The sequence below is a fragment of the Hyperolius riggenbachi genome, chromosome 3, assembly GCF_040937935.1.
Source record: "Hyperolius riggenbachi isolate aHypRig1 chromosome 3, aHypRig1.pri, whole genome shotgun sequence".
Taxonomy (NCBI): domain Eukaryota; kingdom Metazoa; phylum Chordata; class Amphibia; order Anura; family Hyperoliidae; genus Hyperolius; species Hyperolius riggenbachi.
In genome coordinates this window covers 440117297-440136697 of record NC_090648.1, presented here as the reverse complement: position 1 = coordinate 440136697, position 19401 = coordinate 440117297, and the positions used below count along the sequence as shown (strand labels likewise).

The window sequence follows — 19401 nt, the reverse complement described above, 5'->3', positions numbered from 1 at the left end:
TCAGTGATCAGGCAGCAGCTTACACAGGAAGCATAGGTCTCACCAGTTGGTGCTTTTGAGGTAATCCGCACAGGCCCAGTGAAGTGTGCAGATAGCGAGCAGGCTATAAATGGCTGCCAACTTGCCCACAGACTATGGCTCATGGGTCCACCCACTGTCCACTATAGCCAGATACAGAATACCACAGAGGGAAAAAACAGATTTACTATAACATAATTTCTATTATATCAGTGTTTACTATACCAGGCGTTGCTCCCATATACTTATATATACAATGGCACTTGGCCAGGACCTGGAAATTTAGTTTACTATACCCAAATGTTTACCAAATTAGAGTTTACTATAACGAGACTATACTGTATGGGGGACCAGGAGTGGGAAGGAGGGGGTCCAATGATTTGTAGTACTATCCCACGCAGCTCTCATCTATGCCTGTCATGTGATAGGCAGCATGAGCTGCATAGTGATTGGCTTCCAGGTGCATGGCTACACTGAAGAGGAGTGAAGAGGACCTGTCGATTGGGAAGCAAGTAAAGTATAATTCCCTGCCTAACTCTACATTTTCTTACAGAAGTGGCCCCATTATCAACCCCCCTCCCCAACTGGCAGGGGTTTTGGTAACTATCATTACACCCCTGTACTTAACCATAAGGTGGAAGGGAAAGTTTGGGGAGAACTGACAATGTCTAAAATTGCTGTAGTGAGGATCTGTGAGGACAGACTAAGAAGGTGCAAATAGCACATGACTTAGCATGTGTCATGCAGAATCAATGAGTTAGCAGCATGCTGAGGCAGCCATATTTCACAATATATCAGGTGCCAGGAGGGGAGAGAAGAGGAGACTGGCATAGAAGCAGAACATGTGGGCAGTGGGCTGCTGGTTGGGCAAGCAGGACACAGAACTGTTTTCTCAGTCTTCTCAACTGAAAACATCAAAGTCAGGCAAATATCCCAGCAGGAGCTCTGCCATCTGGTATCTGGCACACACATGGTAAAAAAAAAAAAATTCCCCCGAATGACAGAGCTCCAGCGCAGAATTTCATGAGACTGAAGGAAAAAAAGACAGATGAATATGTGTTCTTGATGTTTTCTTGACAAATGCTGATATTACCATAACATGTTTAAATTTTTTTACTATATTTATTTCAGCATACAGTATTAGCTAACCTAAAACAATTCTAACATTCCGTTAGGGCCCATTCACACTGAGGCGTTTTTCAGTGCTTAGCTGATCGCCGGTGATCAGCAAAGCGTTGTGAACAATGTATCCCTGTGGGATCATTCACACTGCAGCACGTGCAAGTTTTGAAAATCGCAAACGCCCTGCCTGTAGTATTTTTGGGGCAATCGCAAATGATTCTTGATAAGTGAATGAGAATCGCAAATTGTAAACCACTGTACAATCGCAAGAGTGACCAGAATGCAAAATTGCAATCGCAAGTGTGGATGGGCCCTAAGGCCCCGTTCACATTATCAAACGCAGATGGCCGTGCGATCAGAACGCAACACGTAGGAAATACGGACGGCAACACACGCAGTGTGAATGAGGCCTTAGAGCCACTCTCGATCAGTTTTGAGTAGTTTATCAGTCGAGAGTGAAATTGGATATGTTGGGAAATTTCCATGTGTGGGTGGAGAGGGTAGCGGAAGCGAGCAGGGGAGAAACGCTGAGCGATTGGTGGGCACATAGCAATGAAGTGCATCGAGCAGCACAATGGGCCTGATGCACTAGGGTGCAGTAAAGTTGCTGGGCAATTTTATCGTTACTAATGCGGGGGAGCACCGCACGTTAGCCCTTTAACCTTGTGGGCATTACCGCAGTGAGCCCATGCTACATTTACAGCACTATAGTGCATAAAGCCTAATGCTCATAGTATAATCGATGTTTAAAGAGGAACTTTAACTATGGATTGAACTTCATTCCAATCAGTAGCTGATACCCCATTTCCCACCAGAAAACCTTTCCTTTTGTCTAGTAGATCATCACAGGGGTATGCATGGCTAATATTGGCTAATATTGTAATGAAACCCCTCCCACAGTGTGATGTCATGACAATGGTCCTGACAGTTTGCTGTCTGTGAACCTTATTGCATTGTGGGAAATAACAGCTGTTTCCAGCTGCCAAGCAAGTAATATATCCTTCTGTGCATAGAACTCTCAGTAATGAATATTCCATACAGATACCCTGCAGAACTAAAGATTATTATTATTATTGATGTATAAAGCGCCACCATATTCCGTGGTGCTGTACAAAGTAAGAAACAAACATAGGGTACAAAATAATACAGACAATGTTATACACCAATATATATGAAATATAGAGCTGGTACAAAATACAGAATTGGTAATTACAGTGACAAAAGTAACATGATGAGTAAAATCAGGGCCGGCCTTAGGTTTCACAGCGCCCTGAGCGAAACCTGATTTTTGTGCCCCCCTTCATCCTCTTCACGCATGTGCACACACACACGCAGGCCCATATGCAATTCACCTCTTCTCCTGAGATATCTCCTAGGACAGTGGTTCCCAACCTTTTTGACGTTGTGGCACATCACGTCAAATGCTCAGATCTTTGTGAGACGTCACATATGTATAGGAAAAATACTATTAATAACCACGAATGGATGGAAAGAGTGCATTATCCTAAATATACTTAAAAATGAAGGCTAGAACCTTTCAGAAATATTAATAAAAACAATCAGTGAGACAATTAGCCGCCCCCCCCCCCCCACCTCCCCCATTTAGAATGATAGCACAGCATCGACAATTTGCACCACGCGTTATAGCCGCAGTGCGCCCCTCCCCCCCAAAAAAAACTCCCCCTGATCTCATGTGTGGGTGCCCTCAATATACTGTAGGTTGCCAAGCGTAGGTGCCCCCAGTATAGGAAGTCAGTTGAAGGTCTCCTGCGCCCCCTTAGGTAGCCAGGTGTAGGTTCCTCCGGTATAGGTAGCCAGGCGTAGGTGCCTCTAGTATAGGTAGCTATGTGTTGGTGCCCTCAGCAAAGGTAGCCAGCTATAGGTTCCCTCAGTATAGGAAATCAGGTGTAGGTGCCCTCAGTATAGGTAACCAGCTATTAGGCGCCCCCTTGGAAGCCGGCGCCCTGAGCGACCGCTCTGGTCGCACAGGTCAAAGGCCGGCTATGAGTAAAATATATGACATATTCCAAGACACAAAAGGTGTCCTTGCGAGCTCACAATCTACAGGTATAGGGGCAAACAAGAGGTGGGGTAGTATACAATAATTATACCTAGAGGCAGTCAGGGGCGTAACTAGGCCCCATCGGGCCCCCTGCAGAATTTCAGAGCGCCCCCCCGGGGCCCGCTCGTGGCCGTTTTGTGGGGGCTGGAGGGGTAGCAGCATGAGGGGAAAGCCTTGGCCACAGTCGGCGGGGAGAGGGGAAGTTCCCCCCCTCTCCCTCACCTCGGGGCTTTCCCCTCCAGCTCCCCTCCAGCTAGATACAGTGTGGGCAGTGGGTAGCGGCAGGCAGATACATACCGTCTTCCGTGCGTTCCATCGCAGACTTCTTGCTCTAGTGGCTGACGTCACTTCCGGGATTGACGTCACTTCCGGTAATGACGTCAGCCGCTAGAGCGAGGAGTCTGCGATGGAACGCACGGAAGACGGTATGTATCTGCCTGCCGCTATCCACTGCCCACACTGTATCTAGCTGGAGGGGAGCGCAGAGGGGAAAGCCCCGAGGTGAGGGAGAGGGGGGGAACTTCCCCTCTCCCCGCCGACTGTGGCCAAGGATTTCCCCTCATGCTGCCACCCCTCCAGCCCCCACAAAACGTCCCCGAGTGGGCCCCGGGGGTGCAGGGCCTGTTGTTACGCCACTGGAGGCAGTGTGTTTTAGTGCAACTTAGCCTTAGGTCAAAGGGGAATGGCCTAAGGTAGAGCATATGTCAAGAAAAATGAGTCTTGAGGAAGCGTTTAAAGATATCAAAGGTAGGAGAGTGACTGCTGTGTTGTGGTAGGGCATTCCAGAGGAGGGTTGAAGCATGTGTGAAATCTTATATACGTGAATGCGAGGAGGTAATTCTAGAGGAGGACAAAAGAAGGTCATGTGCAGATCTGAGATTGCAGTTGGGTTGGTATCTGGAAACTAGCGAGGAGATGTACCGAGGAGAGTGATTGTGGAGAGCTTTGTAGGTTGGTTAGAGTTAAGAGTTTGAACTGGTTAGTAGCCAATGAAGAGCTTAACAGAGAGAAGCGGAAGTGAGCAGGGGAGGAGCAGTGAGCGATTGATGGGCACATAGCAATGTATTGCATGGAGCAGCACAGTGGGCGTGATGCACTATAGTGCGGTAAAGTTGCCGAGCAGTTTTACTGTTACTAACGCCGGGGGAGCACAGCTACCACCAGTGATACATTTCAGAATGTAAATCAGGGAGAGGAAAGCTTTTTACAATGTGCAAACACTGACTAAATAATCTATTAATGAATATTGTAAAAAAAAAAAACCAATTTTAATCATTATGTTATTTTCACTATAGTTCCTCTTTAATAGATTTTTAGTAGATTGACTGTGCCTTATAGGGTAAAAATAGATCCCCCTCCAATCAAATTCTTATCAGAATCTAATCAGAGAGGTATTGATCAACTTGCCGTATGGGACTGTAATGGACCCTTTGATCACTAGCTTAAAGGATCGGCTGCCAGTGTCTTGGTGATCACTCACCACGGGACAGGTTCAGAGATCTTGTACAGTCCATGCTTCAATGGCATGACAGAGTTGTTTTGGTGTCACAAGATGGGCAGACATGATATTACACAGGTGGTTTTAATGTTTTGACTGGTAAGTGTAAACAATGATAGTCATTCTATGTCTGTAGATTGGCTTCTTTCAGGCTCGGTTCACACTTGCAGAAAAAAACGGTCCATTCACGGATCCTAACGGATTGGAATGGATCCAATGTTAATCTATGGATCCATTCACATTAGTCTGTTTGAATGGGCCTGTTCCGCACGCTCCGCTGAACAAACCGCAAATTTAGTACTGCAGCAATTTTTTGGGACAGCTGAGCTCAGTGGAATGAAAACGGAAGCTGAAGCACTGCATTCTGGGCAATGAGAAAACGCAACATTTCTTCACACTAGTGAAGAAATGGACCGTTCTAGCCCGCCACTTTGGTGATGGGGGTCTGGGGAGGATGTGGGGAAACGGAACGGATGCAGCCAAACGGCAACAAAATGGATCCAATCCACTGGTTATCAGATCCATTTTCACTTTTGCCACTTTATTGCCAGTGTGAATCGGGCCTCATTCTATTATGAACTGAAACAAGCACAGGCTGAGTCCATTTTTATCCTCCCCACCCCTTTCGCTCAAACCTTGTCCCCCCCCCCCCCCCATGCCCCCCAAAACAACAGTACTCAGCTGTACAGATCTCGGTCCCCGAACTGTTGTCGTAGGGAGTAAATCTCGATCCCTGCAGTTAAGTAAAGTTTAAAGTGAGTGTAAAGCCCCCCCCCCCCAAAAAAAGTTAGATACTTATAGAACTTTCCCTGTCCTCTCGTGTACCCCTCATTCCAGAGCCATCACCCCTGTTTAATTTGCAGCCTTAAGTGACTTCAAGAGCACTAGTGTCCCCCGAGTGCTTCAGAAGAAGGGATGACTCCATACTGAGCATGTGCAAGTGTGCGTGTAAGCAAGCTCGCACATGTGCAGTATGAGGTTGCCACGAAATGCTCCCAACAGACGTGTATTTGACCAATTGGTCGAGTTCCCCTGCTGGGAGGTGACCATGCTGGAACAGTAAAGTCAGAAACATTGATCTGCTGCATGCTTGTTCAGGGTTTATGGCTAAAAGTACTAGAGATGGAGGATCAGCAGGATAGCCAGGCAACTGGTGTTGCTTAAAGTGGCCTCTTGCAAAGGACAGAAGGAAAACAGAGAGAAAAGCACCCTGTATGCATTTAAAGAGTTTAGCCTGTTTCATTCCCCCTCATTTGTGTCTAATCTCAAGTTGTTATTTGATCTCTCCCCTGTGTCACATGACTGCCACAGCAGATAAGGCAGATAAGCTCATTTGAAAGCACAGGATGTTAACAATATGTCTGCTTCCATGAAAGCAGGAAGTAGACACAGTGCAGATTTATTGCAGGATTTGTATCAGCGGAAACAAAGAAATTATTTTTGTTTAAAGGTTATTATGCTGTTGTGTATCTTTTAGAGCAGAGAAGATGTTCTGAGTTCAGGTCCGCTTTAAAAGGAAATCCCTCTCATTACAATTGTCGTTTGTTACATGCACACATGTAAATCTTTCATAAAAGAGAAAATTAAAATGATTTAGGCATTAAAACTGCAAATTCCTTCTTAAGCTCACCTAAGGCCTGGAACCTTCTACAAAACGCTACCGCTAATCGCAATCACAAACGTTTTTCATGTGTGGTTTGTAAGCGATTTCATGAGCGATTGCTGGCGATTTTGGTAGCATTTTTAAAAAGTGTCCGTTTTTTGCCAGCGATTATGTAGCGATTAGCGTTTTTAAATCTGATTGGTAGAGATGTAGCGAACGGTTCGCCGGCGATCGGTTCAAGGCGAACTTTGGGGGTTCGTGTTCACCTGGACCAAGCGAACTTTTGCGGAAGTTCGATTCGCCCCATAATGCACTATGAGGGTCAACTTTGACCCTCTGCATCACAGTCAGCAGGCACATTGTAGCCATTCAGGCTACACTAAGCCCTGGAGCCCCCCCCCCCCCCTTATATAAGGCAGGTTTTCCGGCCATTACACTCACTCGTGTGCCTGCTAGAGACAGACTAGGGACAGCTGCTGCAGACTTGTTCTCCTAGGGAAAGATTAGTTAGGCTCTTGGTCTTGGCTTGCTCCTGGCTGATTGTTATTGCTAAAATAGCACCCCTCAACAGCTCTTTTGAGAGATCCTGATGTGTTTTTTTTTGTGTGTGTGTTGCTCACTGACATTATACAGCCCTATCTGTTGCAGCTGGACCTTGGTAATTGTTATTACTGTGCCAGTCAGGCCCTGCCTATCTATACTGGGACACCTACCTATGCCTACCTAACTACTGGGGCACCTACTTACCTATACGGGGACACCTACCTACCTATACTAGGGGACCTACCTATGCCTACCTACCTATACTGGGTCTCCTACCTATGCCTAGCTACCTACTGGGACACCTACCTATGCCTACCTACCTATACTGGGTCTCCTACCTATGCCTAGCTAACTACTGGGTCTTCTACCTAGCTATGTCTAGCTAACTACTGAGGCACCTACCTATGCCTACCTACCTATACTGGGACTCCTACCTATGCCTAGCTAACTACTGGGACACCTACCTATGCCTACCTACCTATACTGGGTCTCCTACCTATGCCTAGCTAACTACTGGGACACCTTCCTATGCCTACCTACCTATACTGGGACTCCTACCTATGCCTACCTACCTATACTGGGACTCCTACCTATGCCTAGCTAACTACTGCGACACCTACCTATGCCTACCTACATACAAGAAGATAATAAGGTCGTTGCTTCATTGTGGACAGACCAAATTTGATCAGCTGGACAGTCACTGTTGTTCTATCATTGAGCTACCACAGCCCGGCGACCATATGGGCTTGAAAACCGCCACGGCCTACACTCTCACCACGGTGCGCACCAGTCCAGCACGATCGTCACTACGCAAACAGCTGTTTGCGGTGCGTTACACAGTGAGTTTGGTGCGTCAGTGTGAAGCAGAACTCTAATTACACTCCCTGATTGATGTATACACATGCAAGATGTTTGAAAGCACTTTAGGCCAGCAATTTAGCATTCAATGTGATTTCTGCCCTTAAAACGCTGCTTTGCGTCACATCCAGATTTTTCCCCGGGACTTTGGGCATGTATCCCACTCTGCCATGCCCCCCTCCAGGTGTTAGACCCCTTGAAACATGTTTTCCATCACTTTTGTGGCCAGCATAAATTTTTCTGTTTTTCAAAGTTCGCATCCCCATTGAAGTCTATTGTGGTTCGCGAACTTTTCCGCGAACCGAACCTTCCGCGAAGGTTCGCGAACGGGGTTCGCAAACCGAAAATCGGAGGTTCGCGACATCTCTACTGATTGGTCCCTTCAATTAATTGTAATTTTTTTACAGTGTGCAGTAATGTAAAAACGCTAGCAAAATTGCTCTGTGTAGGTTTTGACAAGCGATTATGCTAGCGTTCATATACTTTACATTGCACAAACGCTAACCGCTAAAAATGCTGCATGTCCTGGGTTTGGGATTTTGGTAATCGCAATCGCTTCAGTGGAATTTGTCCCATCCATTAACATTAGCTGAGCGTTTAGGGAAATCACTAGAGTTTTGAATCGCTCCCTAAACGCTCACAAAATCGCTCTAGTGGGGTTTGAGCCCTGAGACTGGTCAACTGGTGGGGAAAATGTAGAAGAATGTTCTTTTGCTAAGTGTAATCAGCGTTACTCTTCATAACTCAGTCCTCAGCTATGTGTGGAAGAAGCCAAATTCTGCATTAGCTGTCTATTTTAAATATGTGTTAATGCTACACATGAGCAGGAAATACAATGAATTCCAGCGTTTCAGTTCAGCCATGACTAATGCATCTGCCTGTAATTCTGAATTATAGCATGAGGTTTTATCATTGAGAGAAGGTCAGACTAGGAGATAGTGATGACGCGAGTCCCGGGGATATTATTAGAAATATTGACTGGGGAGCATTCATTAGCATTCAATACTTCATTTCAAGCTACACATCAGTATGTACAGTATGGTAGATTTTCCTAATGCAACTTTTTTTGGGGGGGGCTTCTATGAAAACATGCTATAGATTTCAAAATGGCAGAAAGTGAGTGAATAACAGCCAAGGCCATACTATATTTTTTAGAACGTAAGGGAGTTATAAAATGTATCCTGTTTATTGATTCTTACTTTGCGACTAGAAGGATTTGCTTACTTGCAAGGAAAAGATTTCTAGGGGCACCTGGACATGAAAGAGGGGCTGTTACATAAGAAAAAGGATGCCTAAAATGGGGAGCAACACATGAAAAAGGGAAACTGATGCCCAGGGGAGCCGTTCATGAAAGAAAAGGGCTGCTGCACATGGATGATACACATAGAAGATGGGGCTGCACATGGAGTGGGAGGGGCTGCTGCTCAAGAAAGGGGAGTCACAACATACTTGGTCTAGGTGCAAAAAAAGTATAAATCTGGCCTAGTTTACTTGCTGCTATCAGTAATTATGCAGGAAATTAGGGAAAATCTCCCTAAAGTCCCATACACATCGTGGGATTTCTGTTGCCAGGCAACGACCAGTATACGATCCCTTAGGCGGAGGGAGAATGACCAGCACACGGTGGAGCGGAATCCCACGGGTGGGGGAGTGGGGAGAACAATGCAGTCGGGCATTCCACTGACATCGCATGGCCTCTGTACACATGCTGGAGTCATTCACGATTCTAGGCTAAGGCGGTCTTTATCATTCGCCATGGTCAAGTTCATTCCAGCGTATGTAGAGGTATCCAGACAGTAGTTTTGTGTGGAGTTCCACTTTATATTTTGTAGTGGAGGAATGTGGGTGTGCAGGGCCGGCCTTAGGTTGCACAGCACCCTGAGCGAAACCTGATTTTGGTGCCCCCTTCATCCTCTTCACGTGTGCACACACACACACACGCACGCACACACAGGCCCATATGCAATTCACCTTTTCACCTGCGTTATCTCCTAGGACAGCCTCCCCCCCAATTGGAATGCTAGCACAGCACTGACAATTTGCACCACGTGTTATAGCTGCAGTGCCCCCCCCCCCCCATAGAATGCCCTCAGACTACAGTAAATATAGGTAGGGTGCCAGGTATAGGTGCCTCCAGTATAGGAAGTCAGGTGTTGGTGCTCTCAGTATATGTAGCCAGGAGTAGGTTTCCTCCCTCAGTATAGGTAGCCAGCTATAGGTGTCCCAAGTATAGGAAGTCAGGTGTAGGTGCCCTCAGTATAGGTAGCCAGCTATAGGCGCCCCCTTGGAAGCCAGCGCCCTGAGCGGCCGCTCCAGTCGCTCAGGTCAAAGGCCGGCTATGTGGGTGTGGACTTTTGGAGAGAGTAATAAGAAAAGGTGGAACTGGGCGGTCGGGGACACCAATCAGAATATCTGGCAAAGTTTAACTGGGAGGATGAGTCTAACAAGCCGACAGTGTCTAGTGAGGAGAGGGAAGGAGAAGGGATGTAGGGGAGTAGTTAAAATGTTGGTGATGTCTGGGGTGGGAGAAACAATGAGGCTCTTAGAGGCTGGGGTGTGAGGAAGGGGGGAGTAAAATAAATAAAGAAGTGGTTAGTCTCAATGAGGGGGGTTGGGCTGAAGGGGACCATAAAGGCATATAGCATATTGGGGTGGGTTATGCTGGAAGTGTTGGGTATAGGAAGAGCAGCTCTGAAAGAAGCAGGCAGTGTCTAAGGTGGGGTAGCAGTGAAATAAGCTAGCAGTGTCTGGGTAATGGGGGAAGGGGATGGCAGCGGAGTGGGGGTTTCTGGCAGCGGGGTGGGGTCTCTGGCAGTGGGGGTCTCTGGCAGAGTCTAGTATGGGGCTACACACCAGGGTGGTATAGTGATTCTTACAATGTCCAGGATGATGTGATGTAGTAGAAGAATCTTGCAGTGTCCACAGTGGGGTGGTGTAGTAAAATATGCTGGTAGTGCCTAGGGTAGGGCTGTAACAGTGAACAAGGCTTGCAATTCAGTCGTAAATTTGTCTTGGCAACTCCTGTACAAAAATGTCAGTGGCTGGATAGTTTACTGGTTTACAGCTCTGCCTCTGACACAAGAGACCGGGGTTCAAATCTAAGCTCTTACTGTTTAGGGCAACACTCCCTTACACTGCCACTGCCTATAGAGAAGTGATGGCTAACCTTGGCACTCCAGCTGTGAGAAAACTACAAATCCCATCATGCTTCTGCCTCCCTGAGTTATGCCTAGAGCTGTCAGAGTATTGCAATGCCTCATGGGTAGTTCCACCACAGCTGGAGTGCCAAAGTTAGCCATCACTGCTATAAAGCATGCCCTAGTGGCTGCAGCTCTGGCGCTCTGATTCCCCCAGAAGAAAACTGAGAAATAAATGTTCTGTGTCTGGTGAACCTCAGCAAGTTCCTGAACATGCAAAATATCCTGGGAGAACATCACTATACAGATATCAAGCAGAGAATGTGAACAGGGAGATCTTTGGGGGGCCCAGCGGGTTGTGTTGAAGCCATAATCATAACATGCCACAGACAAATAGAGTACGTAAGGCTAAATATTATGCATCCTGATACTTTTTTAAAAAACAAAATACATCTTGACACTTTTGATTTGACACAGTTTGATTTGTGGTCAGATGTGCTTTAAGTTCAAAGTAGATTACTTTGAAAGGAATTTTAGAAAGTTTTTTGATATTTACTATTGTATTTTTTATATACAGAGGCTGCTGAAGGAACTTCAGGCCTTGGAGGAAGCACAGGCACCATGGGCCTCAGTGCCCGCTATGGACCCCAGTTCACCCTGCAGCACGTGCCCGACTACCGACAAAATGTCTACATTCCGGGAAGTACCCTGACCCCGACCAACGCTGCAGGAAAACGTGACGGAAAAGGTGGCGGAAACAAGAAGAAGTCGGGCAAGAAGGATAAAAAGTAATCACGTTTCGGAAGGAGTTGCTTACATCAACAGGGCAGAAATTTTTTTGAGTGCTTTCCCGTGTTTAAAAAAGAGAAAATATCAGGGAGGCGTTTCTTTGAAAAAGAATGATAAAAATCAGTATCGGAAATGTGTCATCATTATTCCTGGCAGCATAAAATGCCCTCTAGCTGGGGAATTATCTGCTTCTAGGCTTCGTGATGAAAACATTATGTTCTAACCTCCGAAACAAGTGCCCTGTCTATATTCGCTAATATTTTGTACCAGTGCCAGCTGATTTCCAAGCTTATGGTATGCACTCTTTTTACAAACTTTCAATTTAATTTGCCTCCACAGTCACACCTTGTGGAACTTCTTCCATTGTATATAATTCCAGCAGAGTAGATATTTATAATTTATAAACCTTCAGGTAATTGAGAGCTTTTTACCCTTTCCCATTTGTTTTTAATGGCTGATTATTGGCAGCGTGTACTGTCTGAGTTTTCACTTGGATAGGCAGCGATATTGCAACAAAATAAAAAGATTTTATCAAAGGATTGACTATTAAAGTGACTATTAAAGCTGCATTGGATGGCTGTACTTGCTAACATTCTAAGTCCTTGAGTGGGTCCAGGATTGTTGGCAAGTATGGCTAATTTGTGCCATCATCACCTACAACAGTGATTGCAGCCATTTTATAAATTAAAATGGAACTACAGGTTAAGCCTTTCTTAATTTTGGTTGGTGGGAAGAAATTAGACTTAATGCTCAGTTGTGAGATGTATTTCCTGTTTTCGATCAGCAGGAAAACAAATATTATATATCCCTTTGGGGAATACACTGAGATTCAACAACACAGACATTAGTGGATCCTTAGTGCATTGCAGGAACAGGAAGTTCAGCTCAACTTAATGTCATGATTGCCACCAGAGCAGAAAAGGCCAGCATGCCAAATGTAACAACGATAGTATACCTAGTCCACAGGGGTCACAGCTTAAAAATGTCCAACATTTTAGAGTCACCAAGGACCACCTAATCAATGTATTATAGCAGACAGACACCCATGAGTGATGAATGTCACCAGAACAGGAAGTGAGTGAGCGTCCTCAGTATAAACACAAGGTAAAATTGTGAAGGAGGTTTGCCACTCTTTTCATAACTTAAAGAAAATAAATGTTTGGGTGTGGCCCATGACAGCTCACAAAATGGCTGTTTCCACTTATTATTGGTAATGGCTACATTTTATTTTAGCTTATTTTCCTGAAATATGTAAAAAAAAACATATATGTAGTGATCGTACAGCTACTACTTTAGCAAGAGTGTCAATGGTCTTTGTGCAGTACTTATTTTAATACTGTACTTGTTGATGTTTTGTTTATTTTCTAAAAGAAAAAAAATATGTTGGAGATGTAAGTTTCCCCCCCAGTCACAGCTTGATATGGTTCCTATGATTTGATGTACAGAAAAACACTAATAAGATTTTCCATGTCAGTACACACTCCAAGCTCTATACGCTACTGCACAGAGAAATGCATGTCTAATTTTCACATGGTGTCTGCAGTTTTCCACCAGAAGTAGGGACTTTGTTGCATGTGTCCAGCATGGGGGTCATTCATTCTTTTTATAGAATGGGAAAAGTAAGCCTGTGTAGAGCAGGGAAAAATGTTACGGGAAGAAAATATTCACTGGGAGAGAAGAAGAAGACACATACCAGACTCGCAATTCATCACAAACTAATAATACTATATATGACAAAAAAAATCCTTATTTTTTATTTCAATAAAAATATTAAAGGAAAAAAAATATTATTACAATTTTCCTCCATAAATAGACATTTTTATTATTTTTTTTAGCAGCAAAGAGATACAACACTGGTAATTATCTAAAGTGTTCTGTGGATTATTTTATAAAGCAACCACTGAACACGTGAATTTTTAATTCTTATAAATGTGTTTTTGCCCACAAAAACAGATTGGGCTGATTTAATAAGATAAAGTGCACTGTGCCCAATACACGAATCCAGTGGCAGCTTCAGCTTCAAATTTTTATTTCTTTTTTGGAGCGGGGGGGGGGGGGGGGCTGCACAAAGTGGGTAGGATGGCTGGCTGGTGGGGCCTATTCCCAGACCCTAAGCTGTTGCTGGAGCCTGAAAACAGGTAACTGTATTACTGAGCAGGGGGGGCACTCAGAGGGGCACATTGACTTCTGAGGGGGGCCAGTGCCACAGCGTGCCCCAGTGTAGCATCGCCCATGCACTGATCCACCACAACCAGATCCAGGATCATCCTTATTGGTCATGCTCATGCAACATGATAAAATGCAACTTCTGATTGGTTGTCATGGGTTACTGCAATTTGCGCATCACCATTGCACTTATTAAATTTGCCTGTATGATTATATTGCTTGCAGATGATGGTAAACATGCAAAACATGACACATTTGGTCAGACTTCTTTAGAAAAAAAAATTCCCACTGATGTTGCTTATTTTATCCTAAAAAACTTGTTTATAAAAGATGAAAAAAAAAAACGTTCGCCAAATTCTTACATTTTATGCCAATGTAATGTTATTCAATATATTTCTTTGCTATAATTCTCTCGCTCTCTTTCTCTCTCTCTTCTTAATGTAAATTCAGTATCGGGTTAGAAAAAAATAAATAAAATAAAAAATGTATAAAAAAAATAAAAATGAAAAAGCATTATTTTCACCACCTTCCTCTACATCTCTTGTAACCATCTTCACTGCTTGTAATACTAATAACTAAGGCGGTTACGTACGTGAGTCTTTTAGCTGTAGTTGGCATTTTTGCTATTTTTTATTTCCTTTCTATTGGAACAAAAAAAGATTATGTCATTGTAGAGATGCTATTGTCTTGTAAGAATAAAGTGCTTTTTTTCATCTCAGTAGCTAACTTGTGGACAGCAGTATTTTAATATTCTCCTATCTTTCCGTGTGGTTTGTGATCTCAATGTACATGAGTTGAAATGCATCTGTCCTTTTTAATGTGTCTAATACTAAACTATATCTACTACATATTATATAAATATATATAGGCTTATTTCCCCTCCCTGTATCCATATAGACCCATGTCACTGTATTACATGCAAGTTTTATACTCTGTTTTTTATATTGCTTTCTTTCTTTGGGAAAAAAAATAAATAAAATGTTTTCTTCAAAATACCAGCGTCTGAGGCTCTTTGTTGTGAGGATGACGGTAGTGCTTGCTTTGTATTACGCAGAGTGCACTGAAGTCTTCTTCTATCCTTGGAGAGGCTGCCGCCTTGCTATAAGCTTGTTAGAGATGACCCATATTCTGTAATGATGGCTCGTGTATAGCTGACGGCCCTGTGAGCGTATGATTCACAGCACGTCGGCCCATTAGAATACTGATCCTACCGTGGATAATTATGACAACAGCTAACAGAATCGGCTGCATGGACTTTTTTAAGGCATGACGAGAAATGCTCCTTTGTATTGCTGGGGAAACTGGTTCACTCGCGGTCTTGTTTTATCCTTACAAATTGTGTTCTTCTATTTTGGGCGGGATGGAACTGAGTTCAAACCTTCCCCTCCAGGAACAAGAAAGCAAACTGCTCTAACTACATATGTCATCCATACCAAAGTGTCTGCAGTTTTCTGTGTGTCTTAAAGCAGTGTTTCTCAACATTTTATTGGTATGTACCCCTTTTAAAACCCTGTGCTCACCAAGTACCCCCTAGTATAGTCAAAATTATCACAAGTACCCCTTGACAAATATATATTTAATGGTAGCACATGATAATTGGTCCTAAACAATTTCCAAGCATTTACTATTGCTTTTAATTAGATAAAATACTGATTTGGTGTTGTTTAAGTTAGATTTATCATTTTCTAAAACTCAAAATTTGTTATTCTTGGTTAAGTATATCAAGCCTGAGTACCCCCTGGAACCATCAGAAGTACCCCCTGGGGTACGCGTACCACATGTTGAGAACCTAGGTCTTAAAGGATACCTTAGTTCTAACAATATCTGCAAATTGACACCCTGTGTGTGTGTGGGGAGGTGTCCATAGGCTTACTGACCTGCCGTGGCCTGGCATCTTCCTCCTTTTTACCATAATCCTCCCTGTTCTATAGGTCCTGGTTGGTGCAGTCGGTGACCTCCGACCTGGATATACTATGCTGCGCAAGCGCAGTATGTCCACTCAGGCAACCATGCGTGCAGGCTCATGTGATATGGAGTCGCCAGGGAGCGCAGTCGCAAGGCACCCAGCGGACATACTGCGCATGCACTGTGCGGAGGTGACTGATTGCGCCAACCAGGACCCATGGAATGGGGAGGATTACAGTAAAATGGAGGAAGACACCGAGCCATGGGAGGTGCAGTAAGCCTATGCACACCACCTCATGCACACACAGGGTGTCAATTTGTGGATATTTTTAGAACTATGGAATGAATAAAGGCTATGGAATGAACTCAACACTTTTATTATCATAGCTACACTGAAGAATCTAGAACAATACCCTGGAAAGGGGAATGGACCAAGAAAATCCAGGAACCGAAGGAAACGCAAGAGAAAAACAGGAGCCAATAGTGCACTATATCAAAGCATTGGATTATGATCTGCATAAGCAGATTACAACCACCAGACAGTGAGGCATACGGTGGAATTTCCGCCACTGCTGGGGTATGAGAATGTCCTTACAGGTCACACTCCTGGTTATGAGCCAAGTCCCAAGAGGAGACTGAGCTGATAAAAACAACAAAACTCCAATGGAGTTGTAAATTATTATGGGAAGAGGGTGGAGGCACCCAACAATTTAAAACAATTAAAAACAGCTTAAAATGGAGACGCAGTGGTGAGACTCGCCTCTCCTGAAGAAAAAAGCCAATGGTGACTTGATTTAAACATGACAATGTATTTATGTAAAAAAACAAGGGTATATCAACACGTTTTGTGGGTTTTACCCTCTTCCTCAGATCAATGATAACCAACAGCAAGTACCCTGTGGTTGAGCAGAGAACAATAGGAGCGTCTTGAGGCTTGCTTTTGGTTTCATTGACCTGAGGAAGCAAGTAAAGCCCGCAAAACGTGTTGTTATACCCTTGTTTTTTGGTATAAATAAATCGTCTTGTTTAAATGAAGTTGCCATAGGCTTTTTTACTCCAGGAGAGGGGAGTCTCACCCGGTTCACTTTTAAAGCTATAGATGTGCTGAAAACCAATAGGTCTGGATGTACGTCTGGCTTGCAGCGCCATACAGGAATGATTTGCAAGTCCTTACAGGATATCTGCACTTAGTGTAGTTATCCAAAATGCCCTCCTCTCCCTGTTGAATGCCCTTGAATACTCAATATCTACTCCTGACTGTCTGCACCAACAGGCACCATGGCTCATGTTATCTGAAAAGCTAAAATATTGTTTACGCCCCGCACCATCACTTCCTCTGGAGGCTAGGTGGTACTGTTGAGTTAAAATCAAACATCCTTGCTAATATTCTACTTTCTTCTGCAAAGTGGCCAGGACAGAGCTGTGAAAGGTATGTAAACAGGGGAAGACCTAGCTGTTTGGATCGCTTGCTCCACATTACTAGCAGGTACTGACAAGTGAGCAGCTTGTACTTTGGGCCTCATAAAAGAGTGGCATTTTTGGTAAATTAACTATAAGTGCAGTTTTTTTATCCTTTAAAGCCAATGTGTACTGATTAAAAAAAAAAAAAAAGTCAGATACTAACCTAAGGAGAGGGAAGGATCGGTCCTAATGAGACTTCCCTCTCCTCTCCCAGTGCCCGGTCCCGCTCACGATCCCCCGTTGCAGTATCCGCCCAGTTTGGTCAAATACTGCCGCTTCGGAAGTCTTCGGTAGCACTCAGGCTCCCGAAGACGGGCCGCTCCATACTGCGCATGCACGAGTGCCCACTATGACGCGCTCGCGCGGGTCTATGACGCACTCGCGCATGCGCAGTATGGAACGGCCCGTCTTCGGGAGCCCGAGTGCTCCCGAAGACTTCTGAAGTCCCCCGTGGGGTATTTGAGTGGAGGATCCACCGGGCACCAGGAGAGGAGAGGGAAGGCTCATTAGGACTGAGCCTTCCCTCTCCTTAGATGAGTATCTGACTTTTTTTTTTTTTTTCGGTAACCATTCACTTTAAAGAGAATCTGTCTAACATTCTTACAACAAAAAGCATACCATTATCTTCATTATGTTCTCCTGGGCCCCTCTGTGCTGTTTCTGCCACTCCCTGCTGCATTCCTGGCTTGTAATTGCCAGTTTTAGACAGTGTTTACAAACAAAAGACATGACTGTTACCAGCTTGTGATAGGCTGTGGAGAGGGTGTGTATAGCTTCTGCCAATAACAGCAGACAGCACATTCCTGCCTGAGCCCGACAGAAGAGAGAAGATTAGATTATATAACAGAGATAACACAGCCACTGTGCAACTAGAAAAGGCTGCAGTAAGCCAGACCACATTTGAACAGGTATAGGAACTTATAGGATAGAAGAAATAAAGCTGAAAATTTTGTTACAGAGTCTCTTTAAGTGATGCGTTAGAGATATGGTTGGTACTCAAGTAATAAATGAGATATTCTCAAAAATTACTAGTTATGTAATTGCTGGCAATTAAAGGTGATCTTCAAGATTTTTTTAAATCTAAATCCAGATCTCCATGCAATGTTATACCTGCAATTATCATCTTTTTAAGTATTTAGTATTTATAATTGTTTGAACCCCCTAACTTCTCCACTCCCTCCTGCTTTGCATTCTAATGGAAGAAGCACACTGCCCAGGCCTATTGATGAGATGTCCAAAGCGTGTAGTAGTAGGCGTGTTCCAATTTTCAAGTTTGAAAATATATTTGCGAAAATACATTGGGCTTGATTCACTAACCGGCGCTAAGTGTTAGCGCCGGAGTGAAAAGCCACTTAGTGCCCGAAAAGTAGCTTTGCGCACACTAATAGTCGCGCAAAGCTACATGGCGCCAAAAACGGTACTGCGGTGCGCCAAAAACGTTGCATGCGATGCGACTATAACATTGCATGAGGTGCGCCAAAAACAGGGCATATGGTGCCCCTGAAACGTCGCACCAGTGCGCCCTAAAGGGCGCACCGTCAGGCACACTGGTGCGCTGTTAAAGGGGCACCATATGCCCTATTTTTGTCGCTCCGTATGCGACGTTATAGTCACATCGCGCGCAACTTTTTGGCGTACCACGCACAGTGCAATGTTTCCGGCGCACAAAGTCGTTTGCTGTGCAGTTTGGACGTCTTAACCTTTAAGACGTCCAAACTGCCATACCGCTGTTTTGTGAATCGAGCCCATTGTATTTTCGCAATATTCGTCAAAAGGAAACAAAATTTTCTTTCCAATGCGAAAATTCACAAAAAAATGGAAAAATCACACACATACAGTATTACAAAATGATTTTCAAAGAAATGTTTGCACTAAAGGTCAATGTTACATTATCTTTGCAAAAATTAATGTGAAAACAATATCGGCATTATACAGTAGCTCATCCCTATCAACTGGAGATAATTAAATAACTATAGAGATGAAATGGAGAAAGGCGCACACACATACTGTATCAGTGCTCTGTTGGTGTCAGTTGCTGTCTGTCGGCATCCAAACAGGGTTAAATAGGGTTGTCCTTCCTAAGAAATGCTTTGCAGGGTATAATGGGAGAGGGTGGAGGCACCTAACAATATGGAAATGGAGAGGCAGTTAGACGGTTCACTAGCACTATTTTATACTTACCTGGGGCTTCCTCCACCCCCATAAGTACTGTGGCCTCCCTCGCTGTCCTCCTCGGCCC

General features: G+C 44.3%; 1 protein-coding gene across 50 annotated transcripts in view; it reads left to right on the top strand.

Annotated features, from left to right (window-relative positions):
- The window catches only part of LOC137564200 (protocadherin gamma-C5-like), a 669033-nt gene extending 654242 nt beyond the window's left edge, over positions 1–14791 (top strand). For all 50 annotated transcript variants that reach the window (XM_068277765.1, XM_068277745.1, XM_068277759.1 and 47 more), the window contains one exon: positions 11419–14791. In XM_068277765.1, coding sequence (XP_068133866.1) covers positions 11419–11633 — 215 coding nt within the window. In that variant the 3' untranslated portion in view covers positions 11634–14791. The remainder of the gene's footprint in view (positions 1–11418) is intronic.
- Positions 14792–19401: the final 4610 nt, after the last annotated feature.